This window comes from Apium graveolens, chromosome 5 (assembly GCF_009905375.1).
Source record: "Apium graveolens cultivar Ventura chromosome 5, ASM990537v1, whole genome shotgun sequence".
NCBI lineage: Eukaryota > Viridiplantae > Streptophyta > Magnoliopsida > Apiales > Apiaceae > Apium > Apium graveolens.
In genome coordinates this window covers 30,086,338-30,107,667 of record NC_133651.1, presented here as the reverse complement: position 1 = coordinate 30,107,667, position 21,330 = coordinate 30,086,338, and the positions used below count along the sequence as shown (strand labels likewise).

General features: G+C 34.1%; 1 protein-coding gene across 1 annotated transcript; it reads right to left on the bottom strand.

The window, feature by feature from the left end:
- Positions 1–789: 789 nt before the first annotated feature.
- On the bottom strand, positions 790–3,850 carry LOC141723764 (lysine-specific demethylase REF6-like). Its single transcript, XM_074525655.1, has 5 exons — positions 2,694–3,850; positions 1,931–2,009; positions 1,566–1,633; positions 1,034–1,480; positions 790–927 (listed from the first exon to the last, which is right to left on the bottom strand). The coding sequence occupies exons 1-4, from the start codon at positions 3,559–3,561 to the stop codon at positions 1,275–1,277; spliced, it is 1,221 nt and encodes a 406-aa protein (XP_074381756.1). The 5' UTR covers positions 3,562–3,850; the 3' UTR covers positions 790–927; positions 1,034–1,274.
- Between the last annotated feature and the right edge of the window lie 17,480 nt (positions 3,851–21,330).

The following is a 21,330-nucleotide window of genomic DNA, read 5'->3' as shown; positions in this document are numbered from 1 at the left end:
CTGCATGTATGATTAATTGCTAAGGTGAAGTAGAAGCACTCCATCACACTAAACTATGATACTCGGACTCTTAGTTTTACCTTGGAGTACCAGTGGCGGACACTCGACACTTGGACATGGACACTCGGACCCGGACACTCATTTTAGGCCAAAAACATGTGTATTTTTTAAAATATTTCCAAGTCCGATACTTGGACACGTGTCCGTGTCGGACACTTCTAGCCGAGTCCGAGTAACATAGACACTAAAGAATGTGTGTGCATATTTATTGTCATATCAGAGGCCCTTCGTGATATTTACAGATTTACATTCTAATTGACATAATATACTACTACAGGTCAAGAATTTGATACAATAAAACCATATGTGTGTTAGCCTCTTTTCTAAAAACTTAACCCTTAGATAATTAGCTTACCGATGTTCTATTTGTACCTACACTGCATGAGAGACAACTATCTAAGTTATACAGTGATAAACTTCTAAAGCAACAGTCTTACCTTCATTGTTTCCAAAATTAGCTGACATGAGGTTACGAGCAGCCACTTCACTCGGCCGTATTATTGCAGCACAAGCAAAGCATAAATCCCACAAGTGACACATGATAAAAATCCTGTATCTGCCGACCGCTCACATCGAGCAGGTACATTTTCTTCAGTGAATATCTTCTGCTGCTTTGAAGTATTTTTGCATGAAAAGTCGATGTACTTGCTATATAAGGGAATAGTATTACCATCACGCGATTTAGGAAACTTTCCCTCGATAAAATTATGGGGAAGAAGTACAGCTGCAGATCCTTTTGCAAGTTTATGAAGCAGGTTCGTATTATGCACCACATCTTGCACAAAAAGCTCCTTCACCAGGTACTCCCCATCGCCTTTCTTCCTCTCTTCTAATCTTGAATTTCTTGGTTCAACGCTCAGTGGTACCCTGAAATATGGGAAATCACATGGTAAATTTTTATCAGGTTGCAATTTTGATACTTACTACACATATGACTGTTAACAAAATCACGCATGAAGAGCAAAAATGTTACCATTTATCTGTCTTTTAGACCTTTGCGGTAAGATTCTGGCAATGCCGTGTAGATGAGAACTAATGATATATATAGCATAAAAGTATGCAACAGTTAAAATGACAGTACTTGTCTACTTATACAGAGTACAAGCACCTTTTTCAACAAGTTGAAATGCCAACCATAACAGATAGTTCATCAACATCTTTAGAAAAGTAGAATAATATCCTAGTCCATGTTTGAATATGAATGTGCAAATAAGCTAGCTCCAGAAGCCATTCTCAGTAAGATATAGTAATTCATGTTGCGTGAAAAACCTTGAAGATAATGACATTGCAAGATCATAGAGCAATTGATTGTGAGAAACCAACAAAGGACAGTCTACTGCAGCTCGGCGAATCGCAGCTTTACTTGCATACCTCAACCATTCAGGAGTTGCGATATTCGAAGCCTCGGCACAATTAAATCCTATGTGCATTAATCAAAGTCAAGATAGATCTAGTTTCAATATAACAATACTATGAACAAAATCCAAGGTAAAAAGATGTCTGACCGTGACTAATTCCGGAGTGATAAGCTCTTGGGAAAGTGACCACGAATTCTCCTACATTCTGAACCAACCTGATTTCACAAGGAAAGAAAGATGTGAATACATTGCCAAAGGATGCTATACAGTTACCTAAATACCTTTAATGCACTGACAAAAATTCTTTATGATCAAGCCTACATGTGAAAAGTGGCAAAAATAAAGAACCAGGCTTTTTGTTGTAAACCATTCAGTGGAAAAAGATAATTGCAAACTAGCATTTAAGTGAAACTAATGAAATATAACTTTCAGTCAGCTACAATGCCAACAGCTTCCTTGCTATTAAAATAAACCATACAAGTTGAAGGATGAAGAATCTTACAAACAGTTACCTGCAACATGGTATATTAGCATTCAAAATCACTTCAGGGGACATGACTGTAGTCTTTTGAGCAAGAGTAGCATAAGTTGCTGCAATTATTATATCAAAAATTTTAAGTTTAAAACTGTAGATAGAAATAAAAATCTAGTTCACTTGGAGAAAACAAGTGAGCAATAAGCATTGAAAAGACTAATATATAACAGTTCAAATTGACATTCTATGAAGCTGAAGAGACAAACTTGGAGGATCAAGAATGATCACGCTCTGGTATTTTGTATCTTTATAAAAAAATATTAAGACTCGACAAAAATATATCAGTACTTCCCACATAAAATGCAAAATGCTTCAATCTTGACATAAACCTTTAAATTAGACAAACAAACTAGACAAATTGTTGGTTAAGGATGGCTATGGCAATTTATGCACACCACAAATTCATAACAAATTACAAAAAATTATCTGTACTTCCGACTAAAATTGCAACGACTCGACCAAAAAATTATCAGTACTTCCGACTAAAAATGCATAATGTTTCAATCTTGACATTAAATTTAGACATAGAAACTATACAATGGTTTGTTAAGCATGGCAATGGCAATTTCTTCACCCCACAAAATCATATATATCAATTACAAAAAAGATGTTAATCATTGAGTAGCTATCATGTAATATGTATCATATCATAAAATTACATATAACAAATGATAAAGAGCAATCATCACATACATAGAATGAGCCAATGTAAACATAAATTCAACATCAATCAAACTTACAGATAAAATTCTTCTTTCCTTCATAGCCATGATTCCTGATCGCCTCCTCAAATGCAATTGCAGCATCACTTGGCACTCCATACCATGTCTTTGCATCCCCCATATGCAGATAATTGAGGCTGTGGAAATCATGATCCTCCACGTGCCAAGCAAACCAGCTGAACATCATCCCCATGTACACCATTGGTGACGTAACACCGGGAATATCATCCTTTACAAATCTTAGAGGACACCCTTTCGCCCTCGCAGCTCCCCTCACATTCCATTCGGTATCTCCCACATTTACATTTCCACTTGTCCTCCTCCTGTCCAATTCGACAAATGCTGATCCAGGCATGTCATTACCATATTCAACCTCAATAGCTTTACCAGCCTGAGCATCCCAATAAAGGGTTTCGAGTTCTAGAGGATTCAACACGCCCTTAATCATCGAACAATTCTTGAAATAACTTTTCTCCCAAGCTCTGGCCTTTGCTTCAAATTCAGAAAGAGTGCAACTCTCACCACTCTCCCTCACTGGTCTAATAACAGGATGGTCTTTTCTCAGGCTCAAACCAACGTGCTGCACCCTGGTGGTGAATGCAGGCCTTGATTCGCCTTTCGAGGAAGCAGAGCAAGCCAGAAATGATTTGTTTAGTTCAAAATTTGTTGTTTTTCGTGAGGGCAGGGGCAGAGGGGGAATAATTTTGCAAATACCAAATGAAGAAGCTTCTTTTTCAATCTTATGAATATAACCAATTGGATCTTGAAACTCTTCAGGGGTCGGATGAAACTCGGGTGCTTTAGGAAGGGTTTTTAGCCATTGAAAAACCTCTGTTTTATTGTACGTTTTTGGTTTATACCCTGGTCTACCTCTAATTCTTGCCATTGATGTTTGAACAAAGAATTATAACAAAGGAACACTGTGAAATATATGTATATATCAAGAAATTAATACATACAAAGGTTTGTAGCTATCAATTTCTGTAGCTTCGCAGATATGAGAGAGGCAGAGCAAAAGGAGAGAACTTATGCTGGTATAATGTGTTCTTTTTGGTCACTGTTTCCTGATTTTCTTATTTCTTTTTGGTCACTGGTATTTTCGATATCTTTTTTCTATGTGCAAAATGGGGCAAGGGCAATACGTGTTTCGGACCTTTTGGTGACTTAATCGGAAGTTTACAAGGAAGAGAAAGGGGAGAAGGGTTGTTTTGGGGATTTAGAGATAATGCCAAAAAAAAAATAATTAATGATAGATTTTATTATAGTTGTACTTTTCTCATCGAACAATAGACGTTTTATGTATAAAAGTATGTTTTTTGTTTGTGTACTGCTTTTTCTTGATTGTTATCATTTTAGAGGAGTGACAGAGCTTCTCAATTCATCTGGTTTTCAAATTTTAAAATATAATATTCATGTTCACGATTAGTTTTTAGTTAATATGTTTTTTTTTGCTTTTGTTCTTGACTTTTTATGTGATTAATGAAGTATGTATTAAATTTTGATATTTTTTTGTTGAAAGTTGAAGACTTCTTTGAACAAAAGATAATGCAGTGCCAAATTATAGTATAACGAGATTGCTGAGCAATGAATCAATATTTGCAAATAGATGATATTACTATTTCGAAGTATGCAGACTTTATGTTAATTACCACGATAGATTGATGAATGAATGTTTATATTTAGAAACGAATGATCGAGTATTACCACGAAAGAGAAAATTGTTGAGTATACGATAGAAATATATAATTACAGAGTAAAGATGCAAAACATCTGACATGAAAATATTGACTTGCTGAATAAAACTTATTTTTTGCAATGATGATGATGTAGTGCCAAACTTTAGTATTGCAGAGTGTGAGATTTTACATATAATAGGATTGCAAAGCGATGAATAAAGATATGAAAATAGATGATACTGAAATTTCGAAGTATCTCGACTTCACGTTAATTACCATGATAAAGAGATGAATGAATACGATTCGAATGATCGAGTGTAATCAAGAAAAGGGAAGTTACAGAGTTAATGATATAAATATATAATTATAGAGTAAGGATGAAGTGCGTCTGAGGAAAAAATATGGATGTACAGAACATAATGAAGTTGCAGAGTATCGACATAAAGATGTTAATTACTGTTAAAAAGTCAACAATATTATTTAGTCGTGAAAGAAAACTGAAACAAGTTGTATAAATATTCAAAATTTGGTAAGACAAATATTTTCAAATTGTTTGATTTGGTGTTACTATTGTGATATATAAACAGAAGAAGTTTTCCGACAATAAGTATTACTGTGTCCAATACAAATAAAGAAATTTGTTCACAAATTATGATAGGGTTGCAGAACAATGAATAAATTTCTGAAAATAAATTATTTCATGATTGCATACTGATAAAATAAATGTTATTGTTCAGTATTGAATGATCAAGTGTTTGAATAAAATGAAAATTGTTAAGATATAAATAGATATTATAAGGGTAAGAATGTAGAGTATTCCATGAGAAATGTTAATTTGCATAATAAAGTTGCAGAGTTTTGACAAATATTGACTATGGTTGAAAATTGAGAAGTATGATTTACTCGCGTCACGGAAGAGAATTTTTGACAGTAATACTAATGGTGTCTAATGTAAATGACAGAAATTTGTTTAGAATCATGATAGGGTTGCAAAAAAATGATTTTATCTCTAAAAATAAATTATGACATGTTTGTAGACTGATGTAATATATGTTAACGTTCAGAATTGAATGTTAAGTATTATCATGAAATAAAAACTTGTAGAGCATAAAATGGAAACATATATGATACGGGATGTAGGGTATTCCTTGAGAAATGTTAGTTTACATAATAAAGTTGCAGAGTTTTGGTAAATATTGACTATTGTTAAAATTTGAGAAACATGTTTAGTCATGTAACAAAAATTGAAAAATATCGTTGTTAGCTATTTATGTGTGTGTGTGTTATATAAATATATCTGCAATTTGATAGAATGAATAATTTCTAATATGATGTTAACTATTGTGATGTATAAACGATATAGATTTTCTAATGATGGCGATTGCATGTGTTAGTTTGCAAATGAACTTGTCCATTGTAACGATTGTATGTCATGACTTTTAGCATAATAAGTTTGCTAAATATTTTATATTAAAATACTCTCTGCATGGAAAAGTTGTTAATGTGGCGGGAGAAATTGCAGTAACAATTTATTATGAAAGAGATATTACATTGTCAAGTTTTAGGTGTAAAGAGAATCACATGAATTGAATAAGTCTCTCAAAATAGACAAAATTATTCTTTTTAGGTATTTTGACTTTACGATGGTTCCGTCTGTGTAATGTGAATTACATGATATCGAATAAATTTTTAAAAACAGACAAAATAATCTTTCTTGTTGCTCTTGTTGTTAATACTGCTAGTAATTTTTAGGGATCTTGATTTTGTATTAGTTTTGTGATAAAAAATTATAATTTTTTTATCGAGTATGTGTGGCGAATGTGTATTATCTCCATAGGAAAGTTGTATAGTGTTATTTATAAAAATAATAATTTATAGTTTATTATTGTAGAGTGTTAGGAAATGAATAACACACAGAGGGGGGTGAATGTGTTTTACTGTTTTTGTGCTTTTCTTGAATGTTTATGGTTGAACAAAGTAAACTAAATCTTGTAATAAAATGTGTTAATGCAGAATTTAAGCTTGCAGAAAATAAAGAACACAGATCTTAAAAACTGACTTAATTTTATATTAAAATTAAGACTATTTTGCTACAAAATTTCTAGGCTCTTTATTGATAAAGAGCTTAGCTTCTCCTTGTGAGTGTTACACGAAATTTGATCTAAATTGTTACAACTGACTGAAGAACCAGTGTTAACTTTAGAACTTAGTTAACTGCTGGTTTACACAGTGTACAATAAGACATGCTATTAGCTTTTCTAAACTGTCACTTGTCATATTTATTTATAGAAAAGTAGATCTTCTATTTCTGGCTTAGCATATCTTTAGCATCATGTGTTCACTTTGATCTTCCTTTGTCAGTTAATCTTTACCATTGATCTTGCACATTCTTCAAGCTGATTTTTGTGGAGTTGTCAATCCAGCTGTTTGGATTGTTTGTTGATTGTTAATCTTGGATATTAAATTGATCTGCAACTTTGTACTTTGATATTTTACCTCGAGATCTCCAGTTTAGGTCTATAGAACACTTGACATCTTGATAAGTATATTGGATTATTGAGATCTCTAGTACTCTATATTTAGTTTGGCTTACGAGGTCTTCAGTTCTCTATAAGAGAATTTTGGCTTTTCGAGATCTCTAGTCTTCACATCTTCACTTTGACTTATCGATAACTCTTAGTTCTCTAGTAGTTTCTTGACTTGTCGATATCTCAGAGTTCTCTAGTCAAATTTAACTTGTTGATATCTCAGAGTTCTCTAGTCAAAATATAACTTGTCGATATCTCTTAGTTCTCTAGTGAATTTTGACTTATCGATATCTCTGAGTTCTCTAGTAGACTTAGACTTATCGATAACTCAGAGTTCTCTAATAAATGTAGACTTGTCGATAACTCTGAGTTCACTAGTGAAGAAATGACTTGTCGATATCTCCAACCTTCATGTCTTCTTGACTTGTCGATATCTCTCTGAGTTCTCTAGTAGCTTTCCTGACTTCTCTATAAGCCATTCTAGAGTTCTTGAATGACTTCTCTATAACATTAAATCTGTGACTTGTAGAGATCTTGACTTAGAGTATTTTTCCTAAAACAGCTTTATTCAACTCCAAGCTTCTTTATAATTCTTCTGAGGCATGACCTTCTTGATCTTCTTCCAGATGAAATTCTTAGGCTTGATACTGTTTATATAAAAAGGCTCCAGTCTGCTCCTTTGACAATTTTACAGACTTTAAATGTTACAAGTACAAAATATAAATTAAGATAACAATACAACTTACTTAGGGTTGACAATATGTCTTAGTCTTGTTAGTGTACAGTTATATCTTGCACAACAATCTCTCCCAATTGGTGAGAAATTGCTTAACACACATTCATGTCTGTTAACAAAACTAACCCTAAGCTTAACAGATTATGAAAGTAACAGTTCATTATTCTCCTTAGATCAGATGTCCATTTAGCTTTGCTTCATACCTTGATCAGGGACACTAATGATATTGTTATCTTCAGTAATCTTTGACATCATCACTTATGTATGACAATCTCCCCCAACTTGTTCATTATGAAATTATGCACAAGTTCAGAATGATGATGTCAAAACTCTAGCTAAATGCAGAAGTCAATCTTCCCAATCTTCCCAGTGCATTTAGATTTACTCTTCTCTCCCCCTATCAAGAAGAGAGTATTATTGTCTGGAAACATCCAACAACTGTTTTTGCATTTAGATATATTCTCCCCCTTTTTGACATTATCTTGAGGTGGGAAGAATCAGCTAGATGCATGTTGTTCAAGCTTATGTCATTGTCCATTTAGAACAATATCTGCAGCTTCAATCTATAGTGATTTCAACAGGTAGAATAGGAGACTTAGACCTGCAGAAAAAGTCTTTTAGTAACACAAGTCCTAAACTCTTTGTTCTTTTAAAGTAGTCTCACTACTTCTCACTGCACTAGTCTCATGACTTTTAAGAGTCAGAGTTTCCTCACAAGGATTACTAAATCCAGACACTCATCTACCTCTCCTTTTTTCAGGAAGGATCCTGCCTCTCTTATTTTCTATTTTTTACTCAATCTTTTCTCTCATCCTCACATGAAAGGATCAAATGTTGTTTGACCTACAGAAATAAGAGGTGGCTGAGAAGAGTTGTCTGTGATCATATGATTAGGGGTGATCCATATAGGTCTAATCATACTCATTTAATAAAAAAAATAGATATGCATTTCATATCTTTTGAGATTTTGAAGAAGTAGCTGATTAATTTAACAATGGTATACAACTGCATCTTTCTTCAGTTTTAACTATTCTCACAGTGTTCTCAGTGATTCTGCCTTCATAACCATTTTGAGGTAATGGTTCTTGTGTGGCTGTAGATTCAAGAGTTTCTGTATGACTTTGACATCCAGGTTCTTGTGTACTCTACTCCACTGTTTCAATTCTGAGCTTCTGTTAACACTGTTTGTTGTGCAGTTGTGTCATGTTTTTCAAAAGATTCTTCCTTGTTTTTGTTATACTATGAGAAGTATAGATTCTTGTGGAACATGGATCAAGGATTGATGTTGCTGCTATGCCCCATTAAGACATAGGTTCTTGTGTGAATGATCCCGGAAGTAAGAATCTTTTGATAGTCTCATCTATATATCCAAGAGTAATCTCCTTTACTCTCTTTTAACTTTGCTGTTGTAGGAACTTTTGACAACTTCCCTTAACAAATCCTCCCTAAGGTTGACATGACAGGATTGATGAGCTACTGTGAAGACCATTAACAGATGAAGTTATGGTCTTTTCTTTGGAGATGAATCAGAATAGCTTGTAGCAGTTCTGATTTAGTAAGCACAAGTATCCTCTTCATGAATTCTGAAAGTTTTAAATAAGCATGAGGATCTTGGCTTATTATATTCTTCTTTTCTCAAACAACAAACCAAATGAAGAACATTTTTTGAGGTTTCTGTCCTTTTGTAAAACGGGTTCCTTTTGAGAGTTACCTGAGTGGGGTTGTGTTTGAGTTTGTGTTTGTGTTGCTGTGCCTTGGTGAACTGCAGTTTAAATGTGAAAGATGTAGTAATTGCAGTTTAGCACAAATGCCCGTTGGGTGATCCATAGATCTCAGAAATCTTGTAATTAACAAGTTTCTTGCAATTTTTAGGCAAATTCAGAGAATTTTGCAAAAAATTGATTTTCAAAGATGTTGACATACAAAAGTTAAGAGATTTAAAACATAAATCAAAAGTGATTTTGTGTAATATTCTACTTTACTTATCCATTGATATGTCTGATGCATCAGATGAAATCAAATGTGTTATCTCTGCTTCGAGTGATTTGTCTGAGTTCCCTGTTGTTGTCTTGAAGAAGTTGTGTTTACCCTGTACTGCATTGAACATATGTAACTTTATGATATTTTCAGTTGCATACAGTATTACAGAAAATATGATACTCAGATTAATTGTAAACATATAGCAAACAAGACACAAACAGCTTTAAAATAGAGAAGGTGAAATATTTTCATTAATATTGAAACAGAGTACAGGAAGATTTAGATTTTAATAATTTAAACCCTAATTCTAACTACTCTAGTCTCTGCCTCTTCTCAGCTTCAATCCTCCTTGCCCTGTGTTGGTACGCTCTGGACATGGAGTGTGCAAGAGAAATGATTCTCTCTTGCAGCTCCAGAGCAGCAAAGCGTTCCTGCTCAGCCACCAAAGCACGTCTCTCTTGCTCCAGAGAGACTTCTCCCTCGAAAAATAAAAAGTTTATCTGATCATCCCAAGAGAGTTCATCAAAAACTTCAAGGGGAACATCAAAAGGGACGCAAATGATCCTTTTAATGCGGACTCGAAGCCCAAAAGGGTCATAATAGACCTTATTATCATCCAAATGAAGGGCTGGAAGATAAACACCATTGTTGAGCGTGTAGAATACAGGAGCAACCATTGGATATATTTGGACAAGATGAAGGTTTGGAGTTAAGATGTTTGTTGAGAAAAAGAAATAGTGATGAATAATGAAGAGAGAAGGATTTGAATTTATAGAGGGAGAAAAGAAGCCAAAGAGACACTTGAGTTGCCCAGTGAATAAGTGTTTTAACCACACACACTACGCGAATCTAGGCAGTTAAAAAGTGACTTAACTTTCTAGCTTAACTATTCCCCATGCAAGTACTCAAGGACACTTACACAAAAGGTTTAACTATTCCCCATGCAAGTACTCAAGAACACTAATTAAATCAAATACTCCGTATTGAGAAAGATTTATTTTGAATTAAGATGAGAAGGATTCAAAAGCATCACTTTTGGCTTTGAGAAATTCAGTCCATGTAAATCGTGAATAATCATCCACAACTACCAACGTATATGAGCAACCTCCGAGACTTTGTATTGGAACCGGACCAATAAGATCCATATGTAGTAGCTCGAGAGATCTCGAGGTAGATACCATAAACTTTGCTTTATGAGATGCTCGAATTTGTTTACCAACTTCGCAAGCTTCACAAGTATGATCTTTATGATAGTTTAGTTTTGGTATACCTCAGACATGGTCTTTAGTTGATATATTCTTTATCAACTTCATGTTGGCATGTCCTAACCTTCGATGCCATAGCCATGGATAAATAGTGATTAGGCACACATTCACTTGCTTGCTCATGTCACATGTATAAACATTTTTATTTCTGGGGCAAGTGAGAACCAACTTTCCAAATTTATCTAATATGGAACAATGAGTAGTGTAGAAAATTACCTTGTAATCATTGTCGCATAATTGACTAATGGAGAGAAGATTGTAATTTAACTCGGTGACCAATTGAACGTCAGAAATTTTAAATTTCCCATTTCTGATATCTCCGATGCCGACAATGTTTCCTTTACTACTATCACCAAATGTTACGCTCCCCGCGGTAACCTTTTTAATATTGTTCAAGAGTGACTTATTACCGGTCATATGTCTTGAACATCCACTATCAAGGTACCATATGTCTTATTTTACGGCAAGACAAACCTACAACCATGATTAGTTAAATTTATAGGTACCCCTTTATCTTGAGGGTCCCGGGGTTAGTACATCATATATAACATTTGATTTATGAAAGAATCTAGGCATTGTATAACTATCAGTAGGCATATAAATATTTCTAGATGCATAAAACCTAGTTTGAGGTTGATAATACCTAGAGCTATCATGAAATCTTGATGGAGCATGATAAACATTATATCTATTATTAGCATGGTAAGTAGCATAAGCATTTTTACTAAAAGGTTGTTGCCTTCTAAATGCATTACCATTTACATGATATTGTGTGTTTCTATTTTGAAACATAGTAGGTTGATGAGACCATTGTTGCCTTGGATTTTTATATTCCATATTTTTTGTAAGGCACATGTTTATCATCTTTCTTGTATGATTCCTTGCGAATCCATACATGCTTCCCCTTTTTCACCATTCTTGAATTTGCAATATTGAATGGTATGTCCCATTTTATTGCAAAAAGAACATTTATAAGATGGTGATTCGGGTGAAGTCTTTATTGGTGATACGAATCTCCGAGTATTTCCTTTAGGAGGAGAATTCTTATTATATCCCAAACCTTCATGATTATATGAGGTTTTTGTATGCACCATTTGGTCCAACATCTAATTGCCTTTTGTAAATCTTTGAATGAATTATTCAAGATTTTCATTTTATTTCTTTAAGGCATTAATCTTGTTGTTAAGGATTCTTTCTTGATCCTTAACTTGAGCTATGAGTTTATAATTTTCTTCTTTTAACCTTAGAGCTTCACCTTTAAACTCATTGGGTTCTAATAGCTCCTTTTCTTTATCAAGATTGTCTTTATAAGATGTTTCTTTATCTTGAACATTTGATACATTTAGAATCTTTAAGTTCAATATATCAACGTGAAGTTTACAAATATTATCATTCAATTGTATCTTTTCACGTTCCATCTCTTCGTCTTTGAGAATTAATGATATATTCTCTGTCTCAAGATTGAGTATATTTTCTTGAAGTTTATTTACCTCAATCTTGATGAGATGGTTTTGATCTTTTAGAGATGCAATCTCATTCTCATCTTGGACTTTTGAGTCCATCATCCGAGTATATTATTTATTTTGAGTGTGATGAATTTCCTCAATTTTTATCTTGTCGGACCATAGTAAGTGAAACCTTTGTTCAACATCTTTATATTTATTTTTATAACTTACTACAAGTTCAATTAAATCATGCTTATTCATATATGTGAGAGATACATTAGATTCATTTAATAAAGATTTAATTGAGACATAGTTATCTGTTACCTCTTGATTTGAAGAGGAGATTTCCGTTGAGGTAGTTTCATCTCTGAGAGCCATTAAGCATAGATTGACCACTTCTTCACTAGCTTCTAGAGCTTCTTCATCTTCACTTAGATCCCAACCATTTTCGGCCACGAGACTTCGTCCCTTTGAAAGTTTAGGATATTCTCTTTTATAATGACCGGGTTGTTTACGCTCGAAACACACATTTTGTGTTTCCTCCGGAGATGGAACTTTAGGTTTCGGAGGAGTGTAAATAGGATGGTTTGTAGAGGTATTGGCATTACTATAGGTATTTATATTTTGATTGTCTTTGCCTTTATTGTAGCTCGTTGACGGATAATTACTCTTATAGTTGGAAGAATAATTTTGAGAGTTATTTGGCCTTCCGTTTGAGTTAAAAACTCTTTGTTGATTTTTGATTTGAGGAAGCCTTTTCCGTATCTTTGAGCTTTACTTTGAAGCACACGATGAAGTTCTCTCGTGAGTAGAGCAATTTTACTCTCATCAAAAATTGGAGTTCCCCGTTTAACTCCTCGTCGTTTTCATCTTCATCAATTAATATGGCTTTTAGAGCCATATTTTTCTTTTTATCCTCCACTTTTGGAGCAACCTTTTCCGGAATATTATCTTCTTCGTAAGCACGCAGATTTCCGAATAGGTTATCAATCTTATACTCATTTAAGTTGTGCATATCTTTTATAGTAGTGACTTTAACCGTCCAATTAGGAGGTAGAGATTTGAGCACTCTTCTATTCTTTTTATTTTGAGTATAATTTTTTCCAAGTTGAGATAACTCATCGATAATACGAGTAAATCTTGTTTCCATATCGATGATATTTTCTCCTTCTTGGAGTTGAAAGTTTTCATATTCTTGGATCAATGTATCCATCCGAGAATCTTTTATATCAATGGTTCCTTCATAGGTTACCACTAATTTGTTCCACATTTCTTGTGCCGACTTGCAATTATTTACTCTTTTATATTCTTTTTCTACAAGTGCACTTGTGAGAACCGTTTCCTCCTTGGCAGCTATATTCATTGTGGCTTCTTCCTCAAAGTTATATCCACTAACCTTCTTTTCGATGATGATGTCATCGATACTTTTGGTAGGAATGCGAACATCGTATTCGATAGCCATCCAAACTTTGACTCCTTGAGATCTAGTATAAATACGAAACCTCATTTTCCATGTTGTAAAATTGGTGCAATCAAATAAAAGAGGTCATGAGATAGATTGACCTTCACCACATCCAACGAGATTAATATACGCCATTCCGGATCACTTTGTGTTGTGCCTGTAAATCTGTGAATCACTTAACAAACGAGTTAAAAAGCACTGCTCTGATACCAATTGTAAGGTCCCGTAAGAGGGCTATTTTAAGCTAGAAGGGGGTTAAATAGCTTAATTACCAATTTAAAATTGTTATGGTGTTTTAAAATAATTTATCCCTTTTTAAAACTTTACCGAGTGGTTATGTAGTTTATATGTGCGGAAAATAAAATGCAAGGAAAGAAAATACCACACGGAGATTTTATCCTGGTTCGCGATGGCGCAACCTCTAATAGATTCTCTCACCCCTACTCCAGTACCCGAGCTACTCTCTCGGACTCGGGATTTTCCCTTATAATAAACTCGCTCCTTTAGTAGGCGGAGAAGCCTTTACACCCTTACAAGTATTTGTCTTGGTGCGCAACATAAGGGTCACCACCTCAATATAAATGTAATACCTACAAAACTTATCTTAGACAATAACTCCCCGCTATTTCTTCAAAGTTGATGTAGAACCTTTGTGTGGACTTGGCTTCCTTAGCTTTTGTCGGTCTTGGATCTTAGTGATCCGGTCTTAGGTCTTTCTTCTTCTTCACGGTGCAAAGACTACTAACTCCCCGTTATACGTCTAGGACTTGGGTCTTAGAATGAGAATCACCTCACATCACTTCTATTCACTATAAAACTAATAAGACAATCCATGAAACAAAACTAGTAGAGAAAGGTTTGTTTGAACTAGTATGTTACGGTACTAGCCCACAAGTAGTATAATATCCAAATAATAATATTAAAACTAATTAGTTATATTTGACTTAGGATAATACAAGATTGTAAAGTATATTTATAATTACTCCTTTATAGATTAAATTAGATTGGTGGATTAATGTGACAAGTCTTTTCATATGAAGCACTTATGGCTTATGACTTCTTTAGTATTCTTTTTCTTTCGATTATATATTTATCGATCGAAGAATACTTTAATTACAACCTCGGAGTTGTAATTTTACCTTTAAGTATATCAACTTAAGGTTTTAAGGTATACTTGTATATTGGCGATTATAAGGTCAAAGTATACTCTTTTAACTTGAAGCACATTTATAAGATTTATGAGTCTTAGCCAAGATCCAAATAAGTTAAGTGCAAGTAATTGACTTAAGATTGTACTTTCAAAGTTTGGACGAATAATTACGAGTATTTTATAGATATCGTAGGATAAACCCACAAAACACTGAAGATATTAGAAGGGGCTTATACGATATGACTCGTAATTGTTTATATACAAAATATGTGTTAGCCAAGATCCAATTAAATAGCGTGAAATTAATTGGCTAACTCGTGGATTTGATTCGTCCTTAAATTTAACAGATGATTACTAAGTGTTTATAGATCGAGTTATAATCCCCCGAAACACTAAAGATGTTAGAAGGGATTAAAACTATGCTACATAATAATTTATGTGCATGAAATGTGTTAGCCAAGATCCAATTAAATAAAGTGCAAGAAATTGGCTAACTCGTGAACTTAATCCGTTTTGATATTTGACAAATTACAAAGTGTTTATAGATCGAGTTATAATCCCCCGGAACACTAGAGATGTTAGAAGGGATTTAACTTTACTTCGTAATATTTTATATGCACAAATAATTGTTAGCCAAGATCCAATAATAAAAATAATTGGCTAAGTCGTGAACTTGGGTCAAATATAAACTCCCTTTAGGAGATGAAGTACTTTTGTTTATAGATCTTCTTCTTGAGATGATTTATGTGAGGATCAAGTACTTATTCGAATTTTGAGTTCAAATCTTAGTTCTCTTGAGAAATTTGTTTATAAGAGATCTTGTATTAGAGCTTAAGATGAAGTAGAGAAATTAAGTACAAATCTCAAATAAAAAGAACTCAAATAAGAAGCTAAAAGTTACCACTTTTGAAGAACGGTCGGAAAAGTTTGCCGGAGGTTCGGCCGGATTTTGGCACTTTGATCAAACTTGGGCAGCCCTTCGGGAGGCCGGGAAGTGGTAGTGGATGAGCTCACTTGGTGGGATAAAACTTGGTTGGGATAAGCTAAGCTTGGGTTTCAAAAACCTTGTATGTATGTAAGTATATAGAATAGAGAGAAGGTTTTTGAGAAGAAGTGTGTTATTCCCTAACAATACAACAAGAATTACAGTAGGAGGGTTGAATGTAATTCTGGCCTCTTTTGAGATTTATAAAAATGTTCTAACTCAATATATATATATATATATATATATATAAGTTTTTGATTAGCAAAGTTCGGAATAAATAATTAAGTAAATCAAACACAAAGTAATAAAAACACAAGTATTTAAAACTTTCTGGTGGATTTGAATGTATCCACCATATATATATATATATATCGATTTGAGAACTCTGTGAAGCTCGAATTGGCTCATAGCTGCTTTACAAGTTGAACAAATAAACTACAGAGAAATTCTTGACAGTACATCTTTTTCTATTTCTCTTCTAAATGTGTTTGCTTAGTTATTTGTTCTACTAGCTACACTTGGTTTATATATCACCAAGTTTACATGGTAATAAGACAGGATAATAAAACAAAACCTATCAAGTCTAACTCCATGCTGCTTCATTACTCCATTCCAGCATCTTTGAATATCTTCATAATAGTATGAAAATGGTAATACTTCTCTGTTCTCAATTTCCTGCTAAACAGGCTGCCACATTCCTTTTGCAAACACCCAACGTATGTGACTGTGTTGTCACTGTCAACAGATGTTTGAATTGATCATCCGTCGGGTACATGATTGTTATCCGTCGGGTAGCTTTGTTGATCATCCGTCGGGTAGCTTTGTTGATCATCCGTCATGTAGCTATTTGACACTTGACTCCATTTCATTTATGCAGAATTACAAAACATCTCATATTTACAATTAATCCACCTATTATGCATATCTACTAGTAGTCAACATGACTTATATTCTACTACAGAATCTACACAAAGTTGTTTGCAGAAATGTGCTACAAAACTTATTATTACATAAGCTACTCACTTGATGGATGTTAAATCATCATCCGTCGGGACTATATTGAATCATCCGTCGGGACTATATTTGATCATCCGTCGAGTGCTACAAAATTCACTAAGTTAAATCTACTAAGGTGTTTTGATTAATTTATCATCAAGTTCACAACATATTCCTAACAATCTCCACCAATTTATGTCTACTGGAATTGTAGCCATAAATTAAGAGAAACTTGATGATACCAAAACACTCTAAGAATACAGATTGAAAATAGTAGATAAAACTGATAAGTGCTGCAATATTTACTGAAAATTGAATAATGTAGAGTACACAAAGAATAGCTCACAATCATTATCAAGATGCTCCTCTAGTCTGAGCAGATAAGTTTATTTCCTTGATTGTCTAGGTTTCTTCCCAAGCCTCCTGTTGTTCTCTTCTATCTGGTTTTGGAGTTGTCTATGGAATTCAAGTTCATCAGCTTCTGAGAGATCTAGCATATAACGACTCGTGTATTTTTCTTTTTTCTTTTTTATTTTTTATTCTAATATTTGGAAGTGTAATAAAGGTTTAAGTAAATAAATAAAATGTGTGTAGTGGTTTTGGCAGCAGTGTTGATTGTTATTTAATTATTTATGATTTGTTGATATGTGGAATTGAATTGTGTGATTTACTAATGAGTTATATGATTTTATTTGACTTGTAACAATGATTTTATTGTAGTTTTAATTTCATAAATATTTGGATTATATTTAAAATTGGTTTTCTAATTTTATAATTCCAATAATTATTTTTAGGATTTTATAAAATTGAGAAATCAATATTTCATTAATTACTTATTTTTAAATAATTTTCTTAGTGTGTTTATTTGTAAAATCCATATTTAATTCAGAAATTCTTTAAAAATTACGAAACTTATATTTTATCAAGTTCGTATTATTCTGGGAATTTTAAAATTATTTTGGAAATTTTCGGGAATCGTTTTACCCGCGCGTTGTTTCGTTATTCGTTAAAAAGCGGGTATAAAGCGTACCTTAAAAATTGTTTTAAAATTTTGGAATTTATGATTTAAAAAACTTCGGGATATTTGTATCATCTTAAGCCTATTTTGGAAATGTTCTGATTAATACTTATTTACGAATTGTACCCTTAAAAATAGATTAAAATGACGTGTCGGGCTTGTAGTCAGTTAAAATAAAAATAAAACGACACGTATCCAACGAAGTTGGACACGTGCCGTGCGTTGCTTATTTCAGGAGGGTGAGTAATCAATTAAGGGGGGGGGGGGAGATAAACATCACTTCTCTTTGTCTCTCTCGGCTGTATCTCGACTCTCTCTCTGTTCTCTCTCGATTGCTTCTGGTTTTGCTCGGCTCTTTCTTTTTCTCGGCTATCATTTTCTTCCTTTTGCTTCCCTAGGCTTCGTTCCTCTTCCTGTTTTTTTTCTGGCTTGTTTTTCCGGTGAGCCGCCGCTGTTTTTCAGTTTGGCTTGGTTCGATTTTTGCTCAGTTGGTATACATATATATATATGCCCTGTGTGTGCATATGTGCTGTATTGTATGTGTTGTGCTGTGTGTAACTGTGTTGTGTGTGTGTGTGGGTGGCGCGTGGCCGTGTGTGCTGCGGTTGCTGCTCTGTGGTTTCTCTGTTGGGCCTATTCATTCGGGCCTTGGTTTCTTTGTGGGCCTTGCAGTTGGGTTGACTGTTGGGCTGGTGGTTTGGGCCTTGTTGGGCCGTTCATGTTCTGTTGGGTTGTATTATTGCAAATTTTAATTTTAATTCCTTTTATTGCAGGGAATTATTGATTAATATTCGTGATATTAATTATTCGTGTTGGAAATGGTTTTTTAAAATAATTGGTAGAATTTATGATGGAAACCCAAAATTAATTGAGTACCCGTAAATTTTACCGCCGTTGACGATGAACTTCGGTGAGTCAATGATGGACCGTGTTGATCATTATCTGAGTCCTAATATTAATAAATAAATAAAAATAAATCATATATTGGAATTGTATATAATAATTGCGTGATTGTGGAATTGGATATATATCGAGACTTGTGATTTGTTGGTTGTTGACGTCGACTGGAATCGACGGGTAGTCCTATAAACAAATAAGATGCTGCCAAAATTTTCTAAAAATATATTGTAAATGTACATAATTATGTTCTACGTGTTACCCCTATTTATGTTCGGGATATGTGATTACGTGATTATGGGTATAATAATAATACGAGTCGGATTATCGGATTGAGTTGTTAGAATTTGAGGATATCAAGCATGCCGGTATAACTAATTAGGGTACTCTGTATTGTAGATCCCAGTCGAGTTTTCCCAGGATCAAAGTCAGCGTGAAAGCTACTTAGGGTTTTGTAAAGCGTTGCAAGGCAAGTACCCCTAACCATTCTTTTATGGTTCAGTGCATATGAATAGCTAATTGTTTTATTCTCGTAATGGAACAGAAACGTTTTAAGTTGCGTATCCCCGTAATTATAAATCACTGTTTTCAAATTGTTTTGGGGAGAAGTAACTTCGAACGGTACCTATCTCGAACAAAATGATTGCGAAATGGATTTTATGTGTGTGCTGGTTAAATAAATGATTTTGAAAATGAGATAGGTACAAGTGTTTTGAAAACTGGATAAAATGGTCAGATATGGGATACATTGGGGCCAGAGTAGGCCTATTGAGGTGGCGTAAGAGGCTAATTCGGTTACGCGCACTATAAAACCGATTAGTCCAGCAGGTCAGAGACCTAGCTAGTCTCTGAGTTCCGGAACAGGTAAATGGGATGGCAGTTAGAGCCGTCTGGTATTGATAGCCTGATCAGCTATCTTCACATATCCGCTACGTATCTGATTGGGATTTATGATTTATGTAAGAGCATAAGTAGTTGATACAACGGTTTCATAAAAGTGATTAACATGCTAAAATTGGACTATGGTATTTATACAACACACTACTATGTTGTTTTGACAAAGCATGCTAGTTAGTGATATCCAGTTATCTCTGATTTTCATTATAAAATGTTGATATCATGATTACAGCTCTGTTCCTATTATTTTTACACTACTTCTTTTAATTTGTTATTCATATGTTGGTGCTGCTGAGCGATTATGCTCACCCTTGCAAACTGTTATGTATGTCTCGCAGATTCCTAGAAGATCAGTCAGACCGACCCATGTTTCCGCCCCTACTGGACCCGACTCCTCTGAGGTAGCTTGTATCAGGCCATCAGGTCTAATGAGTTTCTGAATAAAGCTAGTGTGTGTTAGATGTTGAATAAAGAGTTTGTAATAATGAGAACATGAATTATTGGTTTGGGGTCAAGTTAGTATAGTTTAATAATAATCTTGTTATTTACATTTTGTTTATTGAGTTTGGTGACGTCAACTCCTGACCCCGGGATTGAGGCCGTCACATAACATTCCTTGCATTTCCAATAGAGTCTCATTGCTAGAGATACTCAATTGGTCCTCCAATCTGAAAAATCTTCTAACTCCCTTTTCATCCATGAATTCCATTAACCAATAGGGCCTCAAATGCACTCTCTTTCCTATGAAGGGAATATATAGAGTTTTTGGAAGTGCATATTTGGCTCTATTACTCCTCAGCTCCTCAATCTTCTTTAGAACTAATCTTCTAGCAGTAATATGGTACCCAAAATTCTTTTTGAATGATGAGTAGATCTTTATTAGAACATATTGGCTTTCTAGAAGGATCCTGTGAAGAGGCCATATGATCTCTTTTCCTCCCTTGTATTTGAATACAGTCTTTCAGGAAGATGTCTGTGAGCATCAATTCCTCTAACTTCTTCCAATTCATCTAAGTAGAGGTTAATGTCAGAAAACTCTTTGATATCACAGATGTACAACATATCTCCTTTGTTGATTGTGGATTTAGATTTGACTAGGGTCTTGGATTTGAGAATCATTGGTTTCACTTTCTTGCTAGCTCTTGTCTTTGTCTTCTTTGTCTTGAAGATGGGAAAGTTTAGCTCAGGAATAGGCAAACTATCCCTGTCTACTGGTTCATCCTTAAGAATAATGGGCTCACCATGAATGTTCCTAGTTGGATCCACCACCTTGAATTCTTCAAATACCACTGAGGGTTTTGATGTTTGAGTTGAAGTTGTAGACATTTTGGGAATGTGGTCTTCCTTTTCCTCATCACTAAAGTTTAATTTCCTCTTGGAATGGAGTTTGTATCTGAATTTTCTTTTCTGCTGTGATTCTTCTTGCACTTTCAGATCCTTAGGTTCAGCAATTATAATTGGTTGTACAGGAATTTCTGTTATGGTTTTTACAGCTTGAAACTTGGCCAAGATAACAACCTGCTTCTTCTTTTGTTTAAGCTTTTTAGCATCCAGAGCAGCTTGCTTCTTTTCTTTCCTGATTCTTTCTTTCTCTTCCTTCTTAGCTTCCACAAACATGGG

What these genes read in the sequence shown, in the direction of transcription:
- LOC141723764 (XM_074525655.1), bottom strand. Translation starts at nt 3,561, where the DNA reads ATGGCAAGAATTAGAGGTAGACCAGGGTATAAACCAAAAACGTACAAT. An exon ending in AGGAAAGAAGAATTTTATCT is followed by an intron (nt 2,010 to 2,693) that starts GTAAGTTTGATT and finishes TAATAATTGCAG; the next exon opens with CAACTTATGCTACTCTTGCT. An exon ending in TCACTCCGGAATTAGTCACG is followed by an intron (nt 1,481 to 1,565) that starts GTCAGACATCTT and finishes TAATGCACATAG; the next exon opens with GATTTAATTGTGCCGAGGCT.